This window comes from Panthera uncia, chromosome D1 (genome assembly GCF_023721935.1).
Source record: "Panthera uncia isolate 11264 chromosome D1, Puncia_PCG_1.0, whole genome shotgun sequence".
Lineage (NCBI taxonomy): Eukaryota > Metazoa > Chordata > Mammalia > Carnivora > Felidae > Panthera > Panthera uncia.
Window position 1 is genome coordinate 100,205,944 of NC_064808.1, and position 21,838 is coordinate 100,227,781.

General features: G+C 44.8%; 1 protein-coding gene across 3 annotated transcripts in view; it reads right to left on the bottom strand.

Annotated features, from left to right (window-relative positions):
- TTC12 (tetratricopeptide repeat domain 12) overlaps positions 1-21,444 on the bottom strand; it is a 53,637-nt gene extending 32,193 nt beyond the window's left edge. For all 3 annotated transcript variants that reach the window (XM_049613071.1, XM_049613053.1, XM_049613063.1), the window contains exons 1-6: positions 21,377-21,444; positions 19,110-19,182; positions 10,800-10,963; positions 10,239-10,260; positions 9,542-9,619; positions 8,401-8,522 (exon numbers count right to left, since the gene is read on the bottom strand). In XM_049613071.1, coding sequence (XP_049469028.1) covers positions 8,401-8,522; positions 9,542-9,619; positions 10,239-10,260; positions 10,800-10,963; positions 19,110-19,167 — 444 coding nt within the window. In that variant the 5' untranslated portion in view covers positions 19,168-19,182; positions 21,377-21,444. The remainder of the gene's footprint in view (positions 1-8,400; positions 8,523-9,541; positions 9,620-10,238; positions 10,261-10,799; positions 10,964-19,109; positions 19,183-21,376) is intronic.
- Positions 21,445-21,838: the final 394 nt, after the last annotated feature.

Sequence of the window (21,838 nt, forward strand, 5' to 3'; positions counted from 1 at the left end):
GTCTTTGGCCAATTTTGCTTAGCATAATACCCTCTGGTTCCATCCATGTAGTTGCAAATGGCAAGATTTCATTCTTTTTGATTGCTGAGTAATACTCCACTGTGTGTGTGTGTGTGTGTGTGTGTGTGTGTATGTATATATATATATAACATCTTTTTTATCCATTCATCCATTGATGGACATTTGGGCTCTTTCCATACTTTGTCTATTGTTGATAGTGCTGCTATAAACATTGGGGTGCATGTGCCCCTTCAAAACAGCATACCTGTATCCCTTGGATAAATATCTAGTAGTGCAATTGCTGGGTCATAGGGTAGTTCTATTTTCAATTTTTTGAGAAACCTCCATACTGTTTTCGAGAGTGGCTGCACCAGTTTGCATTCCCACCAGCAGTGCCAAAGAAATCCTCTTTCTCTGCATCCTGGCCAACATCTGTTGTTGCCTGAATTGTTAATGTTAGCCATTCTGACAGGTGTGAGGGGGTATCTCCTTGTGGTTTTGATTTATATTTCCCCGATGATGAGTGATGTTGAGCATGTTTTCATGTGTCACTTGGCCATCTGGATGGCTTCCTTGGAGAAGTGTCTATTCATGTCTTTTGCCCATTTCTTCACTGGATTATCTGTTTTTTTTGGTGTTGAGTTTTATAGGGGCGCCTGGGTGGCGCAGTCGGTTAAGCGTCCGACTTCAGCCAGGTCACGATCTCGCGGTCCGTGAGTTCGAGCCCCGCGTCGGGCTCTGGGCTGATGGCTCGGAGCCTGGAGCCTGTTTCCGATTCTGTGTCTCCCTCTCTCTCTGCTCCTCCCCCGTTCATGCTCTGTCTCTCTCTGTCCCAAAAAAAAATAAAAAAAAACGTTGAAAAAAAAAATTTAAAAAGAGTTTTATAAGTTCTTTATAGATTTTGGATACCAACCCTTTATCTGATATGTTGTTTGCAAATATCTTCTCCTATTCCATCAGTTGCCTTTTAGTTTTGCTGATTGTTTCCTTCACTGTACAGAAGCTTTTTATTTTGATGAGACCCCAATATTTCATTTTTGCTTTTGTTTCCCTTGCCTCTGGAAACATGTTGAGTAAGAAGTTGCTGTGGCCAAGGTCAAAGAGGTTGTTGCCTGCTTTCTCCTCTAGGATTTTGATGGCTTCCTGTCTTACATTTAGGTCTTTCATCCATTTTGAGTTTATTTTTGTGTATGGTGTAAGAAAGTGGTCCATGTTCATTTTTCTGCATGTCGCTGTCCCATTTTCCCAGCACCACGTGCTGAAGGGACTATCTTTATTCCATTGGATATTCTTTCCTGCTTTGTCCAAGATTAGTTGGCCATACGTTTATGGGTCCATTTCTGGTTCTCTATTCTGTTCTATTGATCTGAGTGTCTGTTTTTGTGCCAGTACCATACTATCTTGATGATTACAGCTTTGTAATATAGCTTGAAGTCTGGGATTGTGAGGCCTCCTGCTTTGGTTTTCTTTTTCAAGATTGCTTTGGCTATTTGAGGTCTTTTCTGATTCCATACAAAATTTAGGATTGTTTGTTCTAGCTCTATGAAGAATGCTGGTGTTATTTTGATAGGGTTTGCATTGAATATGTAGATTGCTTTGGATAGTATTGACATTTTAACAATATTTGTTCTTCCTATCCAGGAACTTGGAATATTTTTCCATTTTTTTTGTCTTCCTCAATTTCTTTCATAAGCTTTTCATAGTTTTCAGTGTGTAGATTTTTCACCTCTTTGGTTAGATTTATTCCTAGGTATTTTATGGGTTTTGGTGCAATTGTAAGTGGGATCAATTCCTTGATTTCTCTTTCTGTTGTTTCATTGTTGGTGTATAGGAATGCAACCGATTTCTGTGCATTGATTTTATATCCTGCCACTTTGCTGAATTCATGGATCAGTTCTAGCAGTTTTTTGGTGGAATATTTTCAGTTTTCCATATAGCGTATCATGTCATCTGCAAAGAGTGAAAATTTGACCTCCTCCTGGCTGATTTGGATGTCTTTTATTTCTTTGTGTTGTCTGATTGCTGAGGCTAAGACTTCCAATACTATGTTAAATAACACTGGTGAGAGTGGACATCCCTATCTTGTTCCTGACCTTAGGGGGAAAGCTCTCAGTTTTTCCCCATTGAGGATGATATTAGTGTTGGGTCTTTCATATACAGCTTTTATGATCTTGAGGTATGATCCTTCTATCCCTACTTTCTTGTGGGTTTTTATCAAGACAGGATGTTGTATTTTGTCAAATGCATTCTCTGCATCTATTGAGAGAATCATGTGGTTCTTGTCCTTTCTTTTATTGATGTGATGAATCACATTGATTGTTTTGTGGTATTGAACCAGCCCTGCATCCCAGGTATAAATCTCACTTGGTCGTGGTGAATAATTTTTTTAATGTACTGTTGGATTCAGTTGGCTAATATCTTGTTGAGGATTTTTGCATCTATGTTCATCAGGGAAAGTAGTCTATAGTTCTCCTGTTTAGTGGGGTCTTTAGTTTTGGAATCAAGGTAATGCTGGCTTCATTCAGAGTTTGGAAGTTTTCTTTCCATTTCTATTTTTTTGGGAACAGCTTCAAGAGAATAGATGTTAACTCTTCCTTAAGTGTTTAGTTGAATTCCCCTGGAAAGCCATCTGGCCCTGGACTCTTGTTTTTGGGGAGATTTTTTTTTTATTACTAATTCAATTTCTTTACTGGTTATGGATCTGTTCAAAGTTTCTATTTCTTCCTGTTTCAGTTTTGGTAGTGTATATGTTTCTAGGAATTCGTCCCTTTCTTCCAGATTGCTCATTTTATTGACATATAATTGCTCAAAATATTCTCTTATTGTTTTTATTTCTGCTCTGTTGGTTGTGATCTCTCCTCTTTCATTTTTGATTTTATTTGGCTCCTTTCCTTTTTCTTTTTGGTCAAACTGGCTAGTGGTTTATCAATTTTGTTAATTCTTTCAAAGAAACAGCTTCTGGTTTCATTGATCTGTTCTACTGTTTTTTTTTTTTTTTTTTTTTTTTGTTGTTGTTGTTGTTGTTTTCGATAGCATTAATTTCTGCCCTGATCTTTATTATTTCCTGGCTTCTGGTGGTTTTGTGTTTTAGTTGCTGTTCTTTTTCCAGCTCTTTAAGGTATAAGGTAAGGTTGTGTATGTGAGACCTTTCTTCCTTCTTTAGGAATGCCGGGAATGCTATATACTTTTCTCTTATAAGTGCCTTTGCTTCATCCCACAGGTTTTGGGCTGTGGTGTTATCATTTTCATTGCCTTCCATGTACTCTTAAATTTCCTCTTTAATTTCTTGGTTAGCCCATTCATTCTTTAGTAGGATGCTCTTTAGTCTCCAAGTATTTGTTACCTTTCCAATTTTTTCTTGTGGTTGATTCGAGTTTCATAGCATTGTGGTCTGAAAATATGCACAGTATGATGTCGATCTTTTAGTACTTGTTGAGGGCTGATTTGTGTCCCAGTATGTGGTCTATTCTGGAGACCATTCCATGTGCACTGGAGAAGAATGTATATTCTGTTGCTTTAGGATGAAAGGTTCTGAATACATGTGTTAAGTCCATCTGGTCCAGTGTGTCATTCAAAGCCATTGTTTCCTTGTTGATTTTCCAATTAGATGATCTGTGCATTGTTGTAAGTGGGGTGTTGAAGTCCCCTAATCTTATGGTATTATTATCAATGAGTTTATGTTTGTGATTAATTGATTTTTATATTTGGGTTCTTTCACATTTGGAGCATAAATGTTTACAATTGTTAAGTCTTCTTGGAGGATAGACCCCTTAATTATGATATAATGCCCTTTTTCATCTCTTGTTAAAGAGTGTAACGAGTCTTTAAAGTTTAGATTGTCAGATTTAAGTATGGCTACTCCGGCTTTCTTTTGTCAACCATTAGCATGATAGATGGTTTTCCATCCCCTTACTATTATGTGAAGGTGTCTTTATGTCTAAAGTGGGTCTCTTGTAAACAGTATATTAGATGGATCTTGTTTTCTTATCCATTCTGTTACCTTATATCTTTTGATTGGAACATTTAGTGCACTGACGTTTAGAATGAGGACTGAAAGATATGAGTTTATTGCCATTATGTTGCTTGTAGAGTTGGAGTTTCTGGTGGTGTTCTCTGGTCCTTTCGAGTGTTTCTTGCTTTTGATATTTATTCATCTTTTCTCCCCTCAGAGAGTCCCCCTTAAAATTTCTTGCAGGGCTGGTTTAGTGGTCACGAACTCCTTTAATTTTTGTTTGTCTGGGAAACTTTTAATCTCTCCTTCTATTTTGAATCACAGCCTTGCTGGATAACGAATTCATGCTGCATTTTTCTAATTCAGCACATTGAATATATCCTGCCACTCCTTTCTGGCCTGCCAAGTTTCTGTGCATAGGTCTGCTGTCAACCTGATCTGTCTTCCCTTGTAGCTTAAGGACTCTTCTTCCCTTGCTGCTTTCATGATTCTTTCCTTGCCTGAGTATTTTGGTAATTTGACTACGATATGCCTTGTTGATGGTCAGTGTTTGTTGAATCTTATGGGAGTCCTCTGTGCTTCCTGGATTTTGATGTCTGTGTCTTTCCCCAGGTTAGGAAAGTTTTCTGCTATGATTTGCTCACATAACCCTTCTACTCTTTTTTCTCTCTCTTCATCTTCTGGGACCTCTATGATTCTGATGTTGTTCCTTTTTAATAAATCAATGATTTCTCTAATTCTTAAATTGTGCTCTTTTGCCTTAGTCTCCCTCTTTTTTTCTGCTTCATTATTCTCCATAAGTTTGTCCTCTATATTGCTTTGTCTCTGCTCTGCCTTATTCATCCTTGCTGCTGTGGAATCCATTTGGGATTGCAGCTCAGTTATAGCTTTTTTTATTTCATCCTGACTAGGTGTTACTTCTTTTATCCTTGCAGAAAGGGATTCTAATCTATTTTTGACTCAGGGTAGTATTCTTATTATCATGATTCTAAATTCTGGTTGGACATCTTGCTTGTTATCTGTGTTGGTTAAGTCCCTGGCTGTTGTTTCTTCCTGCTCTTTCTTTTGGGGTGAATTTCTTCATTTTGTCATTTTGAAGGGATAAAGGGAATTAATGAGGTAAAAAAATTAAAATTAAAAAAATATTAAAAGTAAAAAATTAAAAACAATACACACACACACATATCATATAAATGATGCTATATCCGAGGAGTGTTTTGGTCTGGGTGTTGAAAGGGGCTTGACAGATTAGAGCAAAAAAGAAGGAAAAAAAAAGGAAATAGTTTGAAAATTTGAAAAAAATGAATACATTGAAATAGAACACAATGAAATGATGGAAGTTAAACAGAATTTGAAAAAATTTACACAACAGTAAAAAACACAGTTGAAAAAAATTAAGAAAAATATATTTAATAAAAATTGAAACTAAAAATAAATATTTTATCTTTCTGTATTCAAGAAAAAGAAAAGAAATGAAAAAGAGAAAAAAAAAAAGAAAACTGAATAGATGGACCAGGGAACAGACTGAAGTACGAATGAAATTACTTCGCTTTCCCCTAGAAGTCAAAGTATGAAGTGTTTTATACTCCATAAACTAAGCAGGTGGAGAGACTTGGGTTCCCAAAGAGCGAGGTTGGCCCAGCTGGGCAGGGTTTAGTGTAATCGCTCCGTTCTCCACTAGATGGCGCTGCTTAGCTTACTGGGGTGGATTGTTATGGAGCTTGTAAGTGTGTACGTGCATGCGCGGGACCGATGAAAATGGAGTCACCCAACCACCCAGTCCCTAGAATGGGAACTCTGCCCGGTCAGCAATTGCCCACCCGTCCTTTGTTTCCGGCTTCCTTTCACTCCCTGCTTTTACACTGTCCGTGACCGTCAGGTTGCCAGGTGGCACCTCCCTCCTGAGTCTTGTCTCAAAGGCAGCTGTTTTTCCTGACCTCTCACCTCTGAAGGACTGCGGCTTTGACCCGTTCTGCCCCTCTGCTGAAGGGTCTCACAGAGCAATGGCCAGGTGCCGGCCACACCCAGAAACATTTGCAGGACCATGCTGCTGCCAGTGCTCAGAGACTGCTGCCGGGTGCCAGCCCCCCCCCCAGAAAAAGTTCCCGAGATCGTGTAGCAGCAGCGTTTCCGGGATTACGGAAAACCACAACACACACCTGGCACCAGGCTTCACCCTTAATGACCTCGTTCCAGCACCAGCGAATGTGGTGGTTCTCCCAGGCCCACTGGGACCTCTGTCTGTGGGGAGTCCTTCCAGCAGGGGAACCGCCTCTGCCCATGTGTCCCAAAGACCCCCGGACTCCACTCTGCGCCTGTGGATTCGCCCTTTCCACCAGAGCACCACCAGGTATGGAGCTGCAGAGTTTCAGACTTGAAACTGCGTTCCTTGTTTATAGAGTCTTAACGGAATTTAAACCCTCTCCTTTCTCCTTTCTCCCTTTTTAGTTCAATCCCTGCGGCTGTTTCCACTTTTCCACTTTCTCTCCAGCTGCTTTTGGGGAGGGTGCTTTTCCTACACTCTCTCCCCTGTCTCCGTCCTCTCTCCACACACAAAAACAGCTCCCTGCCCTCCGTGGCTTCTGTCTCCCCCAGCTCACCTCTTTGCGCTGCATACCTGCTGAACCCTGTGGTTCAGGTTGTGCAGACTGTCGTGTTAATCCTCAGATCAGTTTTCTAGGTGTGCAGGTGGTTTAGTGTTGGTCTGGCTGTATTTCATGGAGGTGATACACAAGAAACCTTCCGTGCTATTCCACCACCTTTGTTCCTCCCCCCCCACCCCCAACCGAGATTCAGTGATTCGGTGATTGTTAAAACCAAGCAGCGCACTCTGCATTTCTTCATCTCTGAATAAGTTTTCTCTTTGGGAAAGATGGGAGGAATTACTTCCCCAAAGCTTTTCATTACATTTATTTATTTTTATCCACATTCATTCTTAATGTGATTCTTCAGAACTAATCAATGTGCTGCTTAGACTTGAGTACAGTAAAAACGTAACTAATTTAGGTGGATTGGGGTACAGACCATCTGAATTAAAGTCTGAATTACATAACATTTTAAAAGCAATTCAATTTTACTGCTTTCAAATAACTTCAAAGTAACAAGACTGCAAAAGCATCAGTAGGTAAATGTTTTGGAGACCAAATCTGGTGATAAGTAAAAAGGAATTGTAATTATTAAATTAATTGCTTGCATTTGAATCCTTCTTCCAAAGCGTCAACAGAAACGTAATTCCGTTAAATAGACTTATTGTGCTTCCAGTGTTATGTAACTTAGCAAGGGTTTATTAAACATCTATTATAAGAAAAGCACTGGGTGGGGGCGGGGAGGTTGATGGAAAAGTTTATAATCTTGTTAGGGTGGTAGAATGCACACCGGTAAATCAGTCTCTGGCCATTCTCTTTACCAGTTCACTCCCTTATATCAATTTTTTTCCCAGATGGGGCTAGGTAAGTTACACCTCAACCCTCAAACCGCTGAGCTACTGAGGGGACGGTGTGCCTGGGTGCTTGGATTTATTTCTCAGGAAATCACCATCACTTCCCAGACTTTTTGGCCTCCAAACGTCCTGTTTCTTGCTTTCACTGTTCCTCTCAACCTACCACAGCAGGACACTCCTGATCCTGAGTTACAGAAATTGGAGCTGATGAGGGCTCTGCCGCGTCCTGTTCCTCTTGTCAATGACACGGTGGCTAGTGCACCTCACACCGGTCCTGCTGACATCTCCTGACCAGTGGGTCATCGTGCCCACAAGTCCGCCACCTTTTCAGGCCTAACACAGAGCTCTGCCTCACACAAGCTCAAGTGCCTTTCAAAGATAGGCCACAGGGGACATTTCTGTTTGAGACCTATCAACCTTGTCCCTTTACTCGGTAGTAGGTAGTAAACGTCTGGGTGATGCCTTTTACCTGGTGTACCACAAAACTGAGCTCATATGATACAAAACTGAGGTTTTAGGGAGTTCAGAAACTCAAAATTTTTGCAAAACTGGGTCTAGGCCCATCAGCTAGCTATCCAGTTGATCCCAGTCATAGAATAATCTTAATCAAACGGGAGCTGATGAAGTAAGGAAGGGAGCCTGAGGAGTTCAGGCTACCAGCCAGAGGGGGTTGGACAAACCCAGTGACGCCAGAATCCAATGCTCATAGGCCGTTTCATTCACCCGTTTTACCATCGGTGATGTGTGTAAAGCTGGGTGTAGCTCTTCCCAAGTCACCCTTCCACCCCTTCAAGACGGCAGCTGGAAGGTGGACCGCGGTGAGAGCACAGACACCGTGGAAGGTGGCAAATGCTCCATGCAAAGCGGTTGCCCCCACACCCCAACCAGAGCCAGCTGGTGAGCGCTGACAGTGCACCGCTGGTGACATCTGGTCTCATGTTCGGTTTCACAAACTCGGTGGCCACCGTCCCCTGAGAAGGCACCACTGACACACTGCTGGCTCACTGACCTGGGCTCGGTTGGTATACAGCACCTTCATATCCCTCAGCTTCTGCAAACCCTCACTGTAGCACAGGATGGCCGCTTCATAGTCACCTCTGGCAAACGCTTCGTTCCCCTTCTGTTTTAGGGCTGGAGAATAAAAGTCATACAGGTGAGCTCTCCCCACACACGGGATAATTCTCTCAGACTTTATTCCCCTGGCTTTGGAACCCAGCTTTGAAGGTCATAGCTTCCATCAACCCAGAGGACATCTGCTGCCTGTTTCTCTACAGATGTTTTGGGATCGGCCTCTTTAAGGATTTTTTTCCCCCTCCAAACCTATCCCCAAGTCTCCTCAGTAGCTTCTCCGAAAAATAAATGTTTCTGGGGCATGTGGATGGCTCAGTCGGTTAAACGTCCGACTCAATTCCAGCTCATGTCATAATCTCATGGTTTGTGAGTTCGAGCCCTGCGTCAGGATCTACGCTGGCAGCAGAGAGCCAGCTGCTCTCTCCCCCTCTCTCTTTCTCTGCCCCTCCCCTGCTCTCGCTCGCTCTCTCAAGATAAACTTAAAAAAAAAGTGTTTAAGAAAAAAAATGTTTCTGCCTCAAAACTCAGAACCTCTCCAAGTTTGCCACAAAGGCCAAGTCTGACATTCAGTGTCTCACAAAGAGGGCCAAATAAGTCATTTTCCAGCAGACGTGGAGCACAGCACATGCCGCTGGGAGACACAAAAGGGCCAAATGCGTGTGTCCCTCCAACACACACACAACCCCGTCTCTCTCTCCATTTCTCCTCTCCCTTCTCACATCTACATTTTACTGTCTGATCCTTCTTTTTCACTCTCCCTCTGTGCCTCAGGCCAGCCTGCGCACGTCACTTCCACCCTCCCTACTGACTGCTGAGCGCTGGTCTGCCAGGTCCGTCCCTGTGCTTTAGAAAGAGGTCTGGCTGTGGAGCCTGATGGAGGGCTCTGCCCTCTTCCCTGTCTGCTGCAGCAGGCACAGGGAGCAGACAGCGCTGGCTTCTGCCTGGCCAGGCTCCACTGCCTCGAGACCATTATGAACCCCCAGCCGGGAATCTCGCTGAACTCAAGTATCAGCAGACAGACTCATGATCTTTCGGGCACAAATCATCCCAGCTCTTGGGAAGTGAAGACAGACAGTTACCATCTGCTAAGACTTTGTTCTCCCTTCTTCTCCTGGCACGTTCCTTTGCATCCAACTCCACGGATGCCAAGAAGGCTTCTGACAGCAGAGTAATTTCAAATATTAGAGAGAAAAATCCAGATATCATAATCAGTTCTTTAGCTCAAATTCAGAAGAAAGCTTCTTTAAAAGCTTTAGAGACACACACCTCATGCATATATATGTAGGCACACACTCCTGTGCACGCACGCACACGAGCGCACACACAGATTCTGAGGCAACTAAAATGACATTTTCTTAATTTGACATTAAATGGTAATCTGTGTGGTATATTATTATACATGATGGCTATGTCTGTGCTTCAAATTTGAATTATGCCTTTGAAAAGAGTTTTTCTTTAAAGGTAGACTTTTCGTTCCATTTAGCATAATGAGTTTCTGAGCTGAGCAACAGAGAAGCTACCTGGATCCCTTCAGCAGCTAACAAAAAATTGGCTGATACAGAATAACTGAATTCAGTTTATAAAAGACTGTCCAGGAGAAATTACAGAAAAACCTGTGAGCACTGTTTCCTCTGACCACTAGTAAGAGAAGTGGCTGATCAGTAGGTTTTTGTTCATGGGTTGTTTGTAAGCCCAGAGGCTATAATTTAAGGGTCTGGAAGCTACAGTTGATAAACACTGATCCTAAACAAATAGGAAGAGAGATGCTGTCCTTACCTGAGTTTATTTCATCTGTATTCTGCAGGCACGGGTTATCATAAAAACAAAGAAACAAATTTCAAAAACTACTCTCTGATTTATGTGAATATACACCAAGAATGCAGATCCGTCACAAGTGGGGTGGTAGGGTTATTTCCTTTAACCGCCAATACTGAAGGGCCCCGAATTCTGAAGGCTTGCTTTAAATCAGTTCTGATTATGCATATGGTTGTTACAGGGTGAGCAGGTCAAGGGACCCCGGCTGTGGCTGTGTGAGTTGGAAATATGAGACAGGATATATTACCTTAACAGTACAGCTTAGATATGGTCTCAAGCTCAGGAGGTAGAGAGACCAAATTTTCATTAAAATAAACCTATTATTTTAAAGATAACTCAGAACGACAAAGAAAAAAAAATCAGAGTTTGTATTTCCTTGTGGAAAATAAATCTAGTGAATCTAAAAAGCAAAAGACCACTTTAGCCTCACTAGGCAGTTTGAGATTAAACTACCACTTTTCTGCTTCAGTGCAGACCTCTTCTCTGTATCTGCTTATCTAACTCCAAAATAGAAAAAGAAACCTCAGGAGAAGCTTGTGGAGGACTGATCATGGTCTTGTTCAGCGTGGTCCGGCATCCATCCTCCTCTTGGACTTCCTCTGTAAACAGCAGTCTCTTTTCTGTCTCTAGGACAGCTCTCTGTTGTACAACCGGGTCATCAGAATTCATCTCCTGAATTAAACTGGCTGCAGGAGAAATCAGATGTGAATCATTCAAATGAGGTCTTCAAAAGAAAAGACTCCATTCACTAGGAAGGATGGGGTAGCAGTCATGGGGAAGAATTTTTGTTTCTCCAGCTTTATTGGCATATTATTGACGTACAACACTGTGTAAGTTTAAGGTTCACAGTGTGATGATTTGATCCACGTTGTGAAGTGATCCCACAATAAGGTTAACACAGCCATCTCCTTATGCAATTACAATTTTCACGTGCGCTGGGAACATTTAAGATCAACTCTCTTAGCGACTCTCAAGTATAAAATGCAGTGACTAACTATAGTTACCATGTTGTACATTAGAACCCTGCACCTACTCATTTTATAACTGGAAGTTTGTACCCTTTGACCAACATCTCCCCATTTCTTTGTTTTCCCTCCAGTTTTATTGAGAAGTAATGGACATACATCACTGTATAAGTTTTAGGCGTATTGCATGATGGCTGGATTTATTATATTGTTAAATGATTAGAATTGGTTCCATTAATATCCATCTTTTCTTATAGATGGGATAAAAAAAAAAAAAGGAAAAAATTCTCTCCTTGTGATGAGAACTCTTAGGATTTGCTCTCTTGCTAACTTTCCCGTCTATCCTACAGTGGTGTTAGCTATAGTCATTTTGTTGTACATCACACGCCTGACACCTACTGATCTTACATCTGGACGTTTGTGCTTTTGACCCCCTTCCTCCAACTCCCCCTCCCCCACCCTCAATCTCTGGTTAGCCACAAGTCTGACCTCTGTGAGTTTTTTCTTTTCTTCTTGTTCTTTTTTTTTTTTTTTTTTTAGATCCCACATATAAGTGAGATCACAGAGTACTTGTCTTCTCTGACTTATTTCACTTAGCACTATGCTTCAAGGTCCACCCATGTTGTCATGAATGGTAGGATTTCCTCATTTTTTATGGCTGAATATCATTCCCTTGTTTATACATAGCACAACTTCATTATCCACTCATTCACCGATGGACACTTAGGCTGTTTCCATGTAAGTGATGCTGCTTTGAACATGGGGGTGCAGATATCCTTTTCCAGTTAGTGTTTTCATTTCCCTCAGATATATTCCCCAAAGTGGAGTTACTGGATCATATGGTATTTCTGGTTTTAATTTTTTGAGGAACCTCCATACTGTTTTCCACAGTGGCTATGCCAGTTTACATTCCTACCAACTCTGCAAGGGCTCCCTTTTCTCCACAACCTTGCCAGCATCTGTTGTCTCTTGTCTTTTTGATAATGGTGACTCTGAAGGGCATGTGGTGGTATCTCAGTGTGGTTTTAATTTGCATGTCCCTAGTGACTAGTGATGTTGAACATCTATTCATGTGCCTGTTGGCTTTTCAAATATTTCTTTGGAGAAACGTCTATTTGGGTCCTTTGCCCATTTTTTAATTGGGTAAGCTGGTATGTTTTGGTTTTTGCTATTGAGTTGTTTGAGTTCTTTATATATTTTGGATATCAACCCCTTATCAAATACATGGTTTGCAAATAGCTTTTCCCATTCCTTAGATTATCTCTTCCCATTTCTTTTTTAAATTTTTTTTTTTAATTTTAAGGTTTATTTATTTTTCAGAGACAGAGAGAGACAGAGCATGAGGAGAGAAGGGGCAGAGAAAAAGGGGGACACAGAATCTGAAGCAGGCTCTAGGCTCTGAACTGTCAACACAAAGCCCGATGCGGGGCTTGAACTGAGACTGTGAGATCATGACCTGAGCTGAAGTCGGACTCCCAACTGAATGAGCCACACAGGCACCCCACTTAAAAAAATTTTTTTTAATGTTTATTTATTTTTGAGAGAGAGACAGAGCATGAGAGGGGGAGGGGCAGAGAGAGAGGGAGACACAGAATCTGAAGCAGGCTCCAGGCTCGGAGCTGTCAGCTCCAACACAGGGCCCAACACAGGGCTCGAACTCACAAGCTGCGAGATCATGACCTGAGCCGAAGTGAGATGCTTAAACTCCTGAGACACCCAGGCGCCTCTCTCTTCCCATTTCTTAAAGAAGGTTCTGAATGGAAAGCAAAAATTAGAGCCATTAGAACCATTGAGAAAAAATTAAGATCAGGATTTGTTTTGCCTGGAAGAAGCTGCAGGAGAATTTTACCGTGGCCTTCAAATTACAGTTTTAAGGTCCTTATTTAATTCAGTGACAATTTATGGAGAGCTTATTATGAGTCAGATATTATGCAGAATGCCCTCGATAATGATGAATAAAAAAGATGTTAACTTTTGAAGTTTCCCATCTTGTGTGGGAGACAAACAGGTAAATTTAGAAAGCACTGAGATGACAAAACAACCCTTAAAGCCATCCTTCCTGGTCTTCACTTTACCACCCACTCAGCTTAGAGCCCGTGGTCCATCACTAGGCCACCATCCTGCCCACATGCTGACGTCCCTTGCCCTTCCACCACACCTGCCAGACAAAACTCCCAACTCCAAATCCAACTCCCCACTTCTCTGGGCCTTTCTTACGGATGCAGAGTATTGAGAGAGAAAGCGATGGACACCAGGGAGAACTGGTCCTAACTCAACTGCCCTGTCAATGATGCTTGGAAATCCTACTGCTGGCCTAGTAGGATTCTGACCCCAATTCCAACGTGTGCTTTTCCCCACACCACCATGCAATTCTGACACCGGCTGGGTGTCCCTACAATTCAGTTTAATTCTAACATTGCCTACCTGGGATAGTGTCAGATCCCACAGCTTAGGGGTCCGGTCCTATAAGACTGCCCCCTCCCCACCTCCCAGATGGTCACCTGTGCTTCTGCCCGAACATCTATAGATCAGAGGGTCCCACGACCTCTTCTTCCTCTGGTTTGATTAATTGGCTAGAGTGGCTCACAGAACTTAGAGAAACATTTTATTTACTAGATTACCAGTCTGTCATAAAAGGATGTAACTCAGAAGAGCCAGACGGAAGAGATTCATAGGCCATGGTGTGTGGGAAGGGGGTGTAGAAGACTCTCTGAGCGCACCCCTCTCCCAACACGTCCATGTGTTCATCAACCTGGAAGCTCCCTGGAAGCTCAAAAGGTCCTTTTGAGTTTTTATGGAGGCATCATTACATAGGCCTGATCAATTAAAAATCATTGGCCGCCGCCAGCCCCTCTCCCCTTCTGAGAGGGTTGAAACTTTAGTACCAGGTTGGTTCCCCTGGCAACCAGCTGCCATCCTTAGGTTCCAAAAGTCACTCATTAACATAAACTCAGGTGTGACTGAAAAGGGTTTGTCATGCATATGAGGATGTCTTTGTCTGTCTTATCACCTAGGAGTGCCAAGGGTTTTAGGAGTTCTGTGCCCAGCACAGGGACAATGAACAAACATGTATTTCTTATTATAAGTCACAGTATCAGGGCGCCTGGGTGGCTCAGTTGGTTAAGAGGCCAACTTTAGCTCCGGATATGATCTCGCAGTTCATGAGTGTGAGCCTTGCATTGGGCTCTGTGCTGACAACTCAGAGCCTGGAGCCTACTTCATATTCTGTGTCTCCCTCTCTCTCTGCCCCTCCCCAACTAATGCTCTGTCTCTCTGTCTCTCTGTCTCTCTCAAAAAATGAATAAACATTAAAAAAATAAATAAAAAAATAAATCACACTATCACATCCAGCCAAGTCATCCTGTCTTCCTCTCATGGACTTTAAAAAACTGCCTCCCATCAAGGGAACCCTTGTGCACTGTTGATGGGAAAGCAAACTCGTGTAGCCATGGTGGAAAACAGTTTGGAGGTTCTTCAAAAAATTAACAGCAGTGGGACACCTGGGTGGCTCAGTCAGTTAAGCCTCCGACTTTGACTCAAGTCATATTTCACCGTTTGTGGGTTCGAGCCCTGCATCAGGCTCTGTGCTGACAGGAGCCTGCTTGGGATTTTGTGTGTGTCTCTCTCTCTGCCCCTCCCCTGCTCGCACGTGTGCGCTCGCGCTCTCTCTCTCTCTCTCTCTCTAGAAAATAAACATTAAAAAAATTAATAGCAATAATTGCCATATGATCCAGTAATTTCACTACTAGCTACTTACCTAAAGAAAACAGAAACGCTACTTTGAAAAGCTACATGCAGTCCTGTGTTTATTACAGCATTATTTACAACAGCCAGGTATGGAATATCACAGCCATAAAAAAGAATGAAACCTTGCCGTTTACAATGTCACGGGTGGAGCTGGAGAGTGTGATGCCAAATGAAATAAGTCAGTCAAGAGACAGACAAACACCACATGATTTCACTCACGTGGAATTTAAGAAACAAAACGAATGTACAAACAAAGAAAAAACAGAGACAAAAAAACCAGACTCTCAAGTGCAGAGAACAGAATGGTCGTTGCCTTCCTACCTGTTTGGCCATCGCTGTTCAGTCTCCCTTGCTTGCTCCTGCTCTCCCTGTCCTACCTGCCTTGGAAACTGTGATCATCCTCAAGGCTCCGCCTGAGCCTTCTTCTCTTTTTCTCTAGCCTGTCCCGAGGTATTCCTGTTCTCTCCCACGGTTATAAGTAACATTAATGCCAAGTGCCCCCTAAACTGACGTCCCCAGCTCTGTTCTCTCCTAGGCTGACACTCGCACAGCCAACTGCCCTCTGAACATCTTCGCTGTCGTGTCTCACCGATCTTGGGCTGCCCATCCTCATTCCCCTGAGGCTCTTCTTCCTCCAAATGCCCTCTATCTTAGCAGATGGCTGAACCACCCACTGGGCATTCAACCCAAAACTTTCGGGCCCCATTTTTTTTTAATGTATTTTGACAGAGAGAGAGAGAGAGACAGACAGACAGTGAGTGCACGAGGGAGGGGCAGAGACTGAGAGACAGAGAATCCCATGGGAGCGCACAGCCTGATGCAGGGCTTGATGCAACGAATTGTGAGATTGTGGCCTGAGCAGAAATCAGGAGTCGGATGCTCAACTGACTGAGGGCTCACTCTTGAGTCTTCATTCTCCCTCTGTCTCACAGCCATCAAACTCTAAAGGTCATCGAGTAAATCCTAAATCCTAAATACATCTCAAATCCATCTGCTTGTGCCCAGTCCTGCTGCTCCAGCTCTACACCCAACCTGACTCCCTTCCCTGGCGCCGTGACACCCTCCTGATTGGTCTCCCAGCATCCATTCTTCTGTCCCCTCGTGTCCTCATGTCCACATCCAAGCTGTGGCCAGAGCGACTTCTCTACGGTGCAAATCTGATCACGTTCCTGAGTCAGCCCTCCAAAGGATTCCCACTGCTCTCGGGGTAAACGCGAATTCCATATTGTGGCTTCCAAGGTCTTCCCTGATCCGGCCTTTCTTGACTCACATGGGAGCCTTGTCTCCGTGATCTCTCCAGCCACATGCAGCTGTTTATGCCTTTAGTTTCTTAGGAGCACCTTGTTCTTTCTTAACTCCCAGCTTTTCTACTTATGTTCTCCCCATTGAGAATATTCCCTCACCTTCTCTCCAGTGCCCGAGTCCTACTCACACTTCAGATTTCTGCTTAAATCCCATGCTTTAGGGAAGCCTTATAAAACTCCTGTATGGAAGTGTGGCCCCCACCCCATTCCTATGCTGATGCCCAACCCCGCTCCCCCCCCCCCCCCCCCCCCCCCCCCCGCCGCCATGTGACTGTACTGGCAGAGAGCCTTTAAAGGTGGAATTAAGGTTGAATGAGGGGGCGCTTGGGTGGCTCAGTCGGTTAAACATCCGACTCTTGGTTTCAGCTCAGGTCATGATCTCGTGGCTTCATGGGTTCGAGCCCCGTGGCAGGTGGGCTCTGTGCTGGCAGTGTGGAACCTGCTTGGGATCCTCTCTCTCTGTCTCTCTCTGCCCCTTCCCCACTCGCTCTGTCTCTGTCTCGCTCAAAATAAATAAATAAACTTTTAAAAAAAGGTTAAATGAGGTCAAGAGGATGGAGCACTGAACAACAGGACTGGTGCCCTCATAAGAAGAGGAAGAGACGTCAGGGACGCACACACACACACACACACAGAAAAATGACCATGTGAGGATGCGGCGAGAAGGAGGCCATCTCCAAGCCAGAGAGAGAGGCCTCAGGAAAAACGAAAACTGACGACACCTTAGTCTTGGACTTCCAGTCTCCAGAACTGTGGGAAGTAAATTTCTACTGCTTAAGCCATTCAGTCGGTGTTTTGTTACAGCAGCCCAACCAGACTGATACAATTTGTAAACTGAGTTACAGTCTCTTGTACTTTGCAAATCTCAAATCTCCCTTTGTATCATACATCACATTCCAGATGGCTTGTGTAGTATCTGTTCTCCCCACTGGACTCTAGATATCCCGAAGGAAGGGAAGTCTTATTTATTATTACCGGTCTCTCTGGTGCCTAGCAAAGCTCAGTACATAGCAAGAGCCCAGGAAATGAATGCATAGAATCTACACAGGTGGCTCTACAAATGTAAAGTAACTACAAATGAAATAAAATTGGAAATTCAGTTACCGGATAGCACTAACCACATTTCACATGCTCGACAACTGCATGCAGTTACTGGCTACCATAGTGGACAGTGCGGATTAGAGGACATTTCCATCACCACCGAAAGTTCTGTCGGCTAGTACTGGTATAAATGGTACCTGCAAGAACTCTGAGCGTGAATGAAAGCGAGCCGGTAAAGACAGATGGGGAGGGAGGCAGAGGGAATGTCAAAGGCAACATGCAGAGCATGAACCACCAGGGTGTGTGCAGAGGAAATAGAAGTGTGAGGTAAGGAGAGGCAAGCAGTAAGGACAAGGTCACGGGAGGGCTTAAGTCCCTGATGAGAGCTTGAAGTTTATTGTGGCTGCGGAGAGAATCCAAGCAGAGAAGTGTCTGGGTCAGATTTGCATTTTTAGATACATTACTCTGTGGGGAGCGTAAGCCTGGAGGCAGGAACAACAATCAGGGGGTTGTTGAAACAGTCTGGGTCAGAGAACCAGGACAAAGCAGGGGGTGGGGAGGAAGGAGTTGGAGAAGAAAGCTAAACTTGATGGCTGATCGAATGGAGGGTGAGATGGCAGGAGTCCAATGTGACTGGTAAACTTCTGGATGGTTGTGCCAACAGAGACTAGAATGAAGGGGAAGGGAGGAGAAGCGGTATTATTTGGGAGGAGGATAGAAGGGTAGGGCAACAAGCAACTGCACTTTGGATGCATTAAGTCTGCCGTGTTCGTGGGGTACTGTGGCCGTGACGAGTGGCACAGAGCCCGAGCCTCGGCAAAGAAGGCCGGGTGGCAATGGAGATGTGGGGGTCGTGAGTAAACGGGTTGTTGGGAAAACCCTGTGCTTGGACCAGACCCCCTGAAGAGCAAAGTGAGCAGCAAGTGGGCCCAGGCCAGAACTCAGCAGAACAGCATTTAGGGATGGGCAGAGGAGAGGCCCAGGGATGTTATCTTTTATCAAGTGACCCAGACTATTTTTAAAACCGTTTTAATGGTTTTGGACCCATACAGGCTGCTAGAAGGAGCCTGCTTTGGACCCATACAGGCTGCTAGAAGGAGCAATTTCAACCTATTTCTGTTTGATATGCAAGATTTGTTGGGTTGTTGGTTTGCTTGTTTCCATCATCAAACAAGCTCCCTGAAGCTTGAAGAATAGGAACAAACTACTTTGGAATCTAGTGAATGTGCTTTGTGGGATCAGAGTCTGTCCTTTGAGATCCCACCTATCTGAGCTGGGGAAGGGGTCTTCTGTCTTCTTGCCTAGAGGCAGAGAGATGGGGATAGGACAACCAAAAGCCATTCATGTAATCAGATGGACCCAGGGGGAGAGCCACTTGATTTTGCTTCTGCAGCTCAAAATCAGAAATGGCTCTGCCCTAAAGCAAGAGGAGACTGATCACTGAGGTTCCTGAGCGATCTCGAAGGGAACAGCTAGGGCTCCTTTGACGTGAAGTCTACGTGGAAGGGGACCGAATATGGAGGAGACTTGTCCCCCTCAGTTCCCATCAGAATGTTAATGGCTTCTCTGATACCAATGAACAGCCTCAAAATACTACCCCAGGCTCTAATATTACTTGCTTCTTAATACCTTTTCTGTTTAATTCCAGTTATATTTTCTCTTAGAGTCATAAACCTATCAGGCAACCCAGGAACTAACTTCGGGTGGTCACTTCTCTTCAGTCACCCCACCTTACTAACGCAGAATTAATTTGTTTATGATTTACTGGTACTTACTGATTTCATCCACATTTTTAAGAAATTTCTGCAAGTCTTTCTCGTGATCGTCCGCCATCGTCAACCAGAATCCCTGAGGGAGGCAGTGGAAGTGATGAGAATTAATAGTAATAAAACGCTAAACAGGATTTTTCAGGCTTATTAGCCTTCTAAAACTAAGAGCCAAGTGGTTATTTTTAAGATGGGTTTGTGTTCATAAATAACGTCATGAATAACGGCAGGTGATCTATTTCACTCTGATTGCTGGGAAGGCCAAGCAAGTGATACTCATTATTTGTGGTGATGCTTCTGGAAAGCTGTCAGCCCTCCCTCCTCTGGGAAAACTGCTCTGCAAAATGTTCCTCCAAGCCCGACATCCACTGCTGTGATTCAGGGACTGGGTATAAAGGAGACCAGGAGGGGAGGGGCTGCCAGGAATGGAGGAAAGTAACACTGGACTTTGGTCGTGACAGGCCCGCCCAGCCAGAAGCTTGGACCTAGCTGTGTGACTGGTAACCAGGAACGGGAGAATGTGCATTTAAATGTCCAAACTTGCTTAAAATATAAGCCTCTAGGGGGAGCCTGGGTGGCTCAGTGGGTTAAGCGGCTGACTTCGGCTCAGCTCAACTCACGGTTCCTGAGTTCGAGCCTGGCATGGGACTCTGTGCTGATAGTTCAGAGCCTGGAGCCTGCTTGGGATTCTTTGTCTCCCTCTCTCTCCACCCCTCCCCCACTCATACTCTGTCTCTCTCTTCAAAAACAAAACATTAAAAAGAAATTAAAACAGGGGCGCTGGGGTGGCTCAGTCGGTTAAGCTCGGTTAAGCGGCTAACTTCGGCTCAGGTCATGATCTCAGGGTTCCTGAGCTCCAGCCTGGTGTGGGGCTCTGTGCTGACAGCTCAGAGCCTGGAGCCTGATTCGGATTCCGTGTCTCCCTCTCTCTCTGCCCCTCCCCAACTCACACTCTGTCTCTCTCTAAAAAAAATAAATAAATAAACATTAAAAAGAAATTAAAACAGGGGTGCCTGGGTGGTTCAGTGGGTTAAGCTTCCGACTTCGGCTCAGGTCATGATCTCATGGTTTGTGAGTTCGAGCCCCGCATAGGGCTCTGTGCTGACAGCTGGGAGTCTGGAGCCTGCCTCGGTTTCTGCGCCTCCCTCTCTCTCTGCCCCTCCCCCGCTTGTGCTCTATCTTTCTCTCTCAAAAATGAATAAATGTAAAAAAAAAAAATTAAAAAAGAAAAGAAATTAAAACAAAATATAAGCCTCTGTCTTGTTTCCTAGGTGTGAAGAGAAGCTAAAAATTGGCTGAAGGGATGAGAACTCGATGGCACTGTGCATGCACCAGCATCTCTGTTCCTGTCCAGGTACTTTGGGTTTATTACTTCTCTCTCAGTCGTTTGTGAGTAAAAAGGCCTCACGTTGTAGCCAGTGGTTCCCAAAGCTCACCCAAAGGCCATAAAAGTCGTCCAAAAAATGTGTTAAGTATACACAGTCCTCAGCCTTGGCGCCAGAGTCAGTAACCTTGCCTGGGCGCCGGGGAATGGATACTTTTAAACACTCGCCGAGAGATTCTGACTTACGATTAGGTTTAGCAGTAGTGCAGACCTGTAACGCTCCAGTTACTGCAAATTTGAACTCTGATACACAAACAAGCTGGGAGTGATTTGACCTCTTGAGACCCCACCGGTTATAAGCTGTGTGACCTCAGCTAAATTCACCAACCTCTCTGAGCCTAACTCATTCTATGGAAACGGTAATAGGAACCGAGAGGGCTACCCTGGGGGTTCACTGAAAGAGCCAGGCACACGATGAGTGGTAAATGCTGGTAAATGCGAGGCGCCCTTATCTATAAAACGGGGGAGGTGGGACATGTGGCTTAACTAGACGAGCGCTAGGGTTCCTTCCAGTTCCTTCCAGAACTGAGGCCTAGTGAAGCGAGTTAACTTGCCGAAGGTTGCCGGGTTAGAAGGAAGGCTCAGCACTTCTCCGGGCAGGCGCAACCAGGGTCGGACGCGAACTCTCGGGGGGCCCGTGGCCGGGGGAGGGCACGCACGCGGGACCCCAGCGACGAGCCGGGGCGGGGCCGGAGGGGCGGGGCCGACGGCACCGTTGCCGGGCAACCGCTCCACAGCGTCCACCGGCCCCAGTTCCCAAAGCCGAAGTCCCAGCCCGCGGGGGGTCACCGTCCCATCTGCTGAGGCCCACACCAGTGTCCTCTGCTCGGCGCTGACGGCCAGATCAGGACCACATCCCAAGAAAGACCCCGAGACACCCCACGGCACTGACCTGACACGCCCAGGGGCCGGACAGGAAATGGCGGCTGTTGGCGGGCTGTGACTGACCAGGGACGGGGGGCGTGGCCAGTGTCGGGGGCGTGCCCAGCGGCCGGGGGCGTGCCTAGACTCTTGGTGCGGGCGAGGCCTCAGCGCTCTGGTTCCGGAGCCAGCGCGCTGCCAGTTCGTGGCCGGGCTGGGGGCCCTGGGTCCAGGATGCGTACCCGGTCAGGGGCTGGAAGCAGGTCTCTGAATCAGGGCCAGGTGTTCGTCCCTTTTTCTTCTAAGGAAGGGGCATCTCTCTGATCATCTTACTATCCCTGGCCCAAAAAGGGGACAATCTCCAATGTACTTGGGAGAGGCAAACTTGGGTGAAATCTGGGCTTATTGCTAGATGTGAGACCTTCAGAGAGCTCTGTAATCTTCTGATCTTTTCTCGTCTATAAACTGGAGAAATGGCACGTTCTCCCAAGGT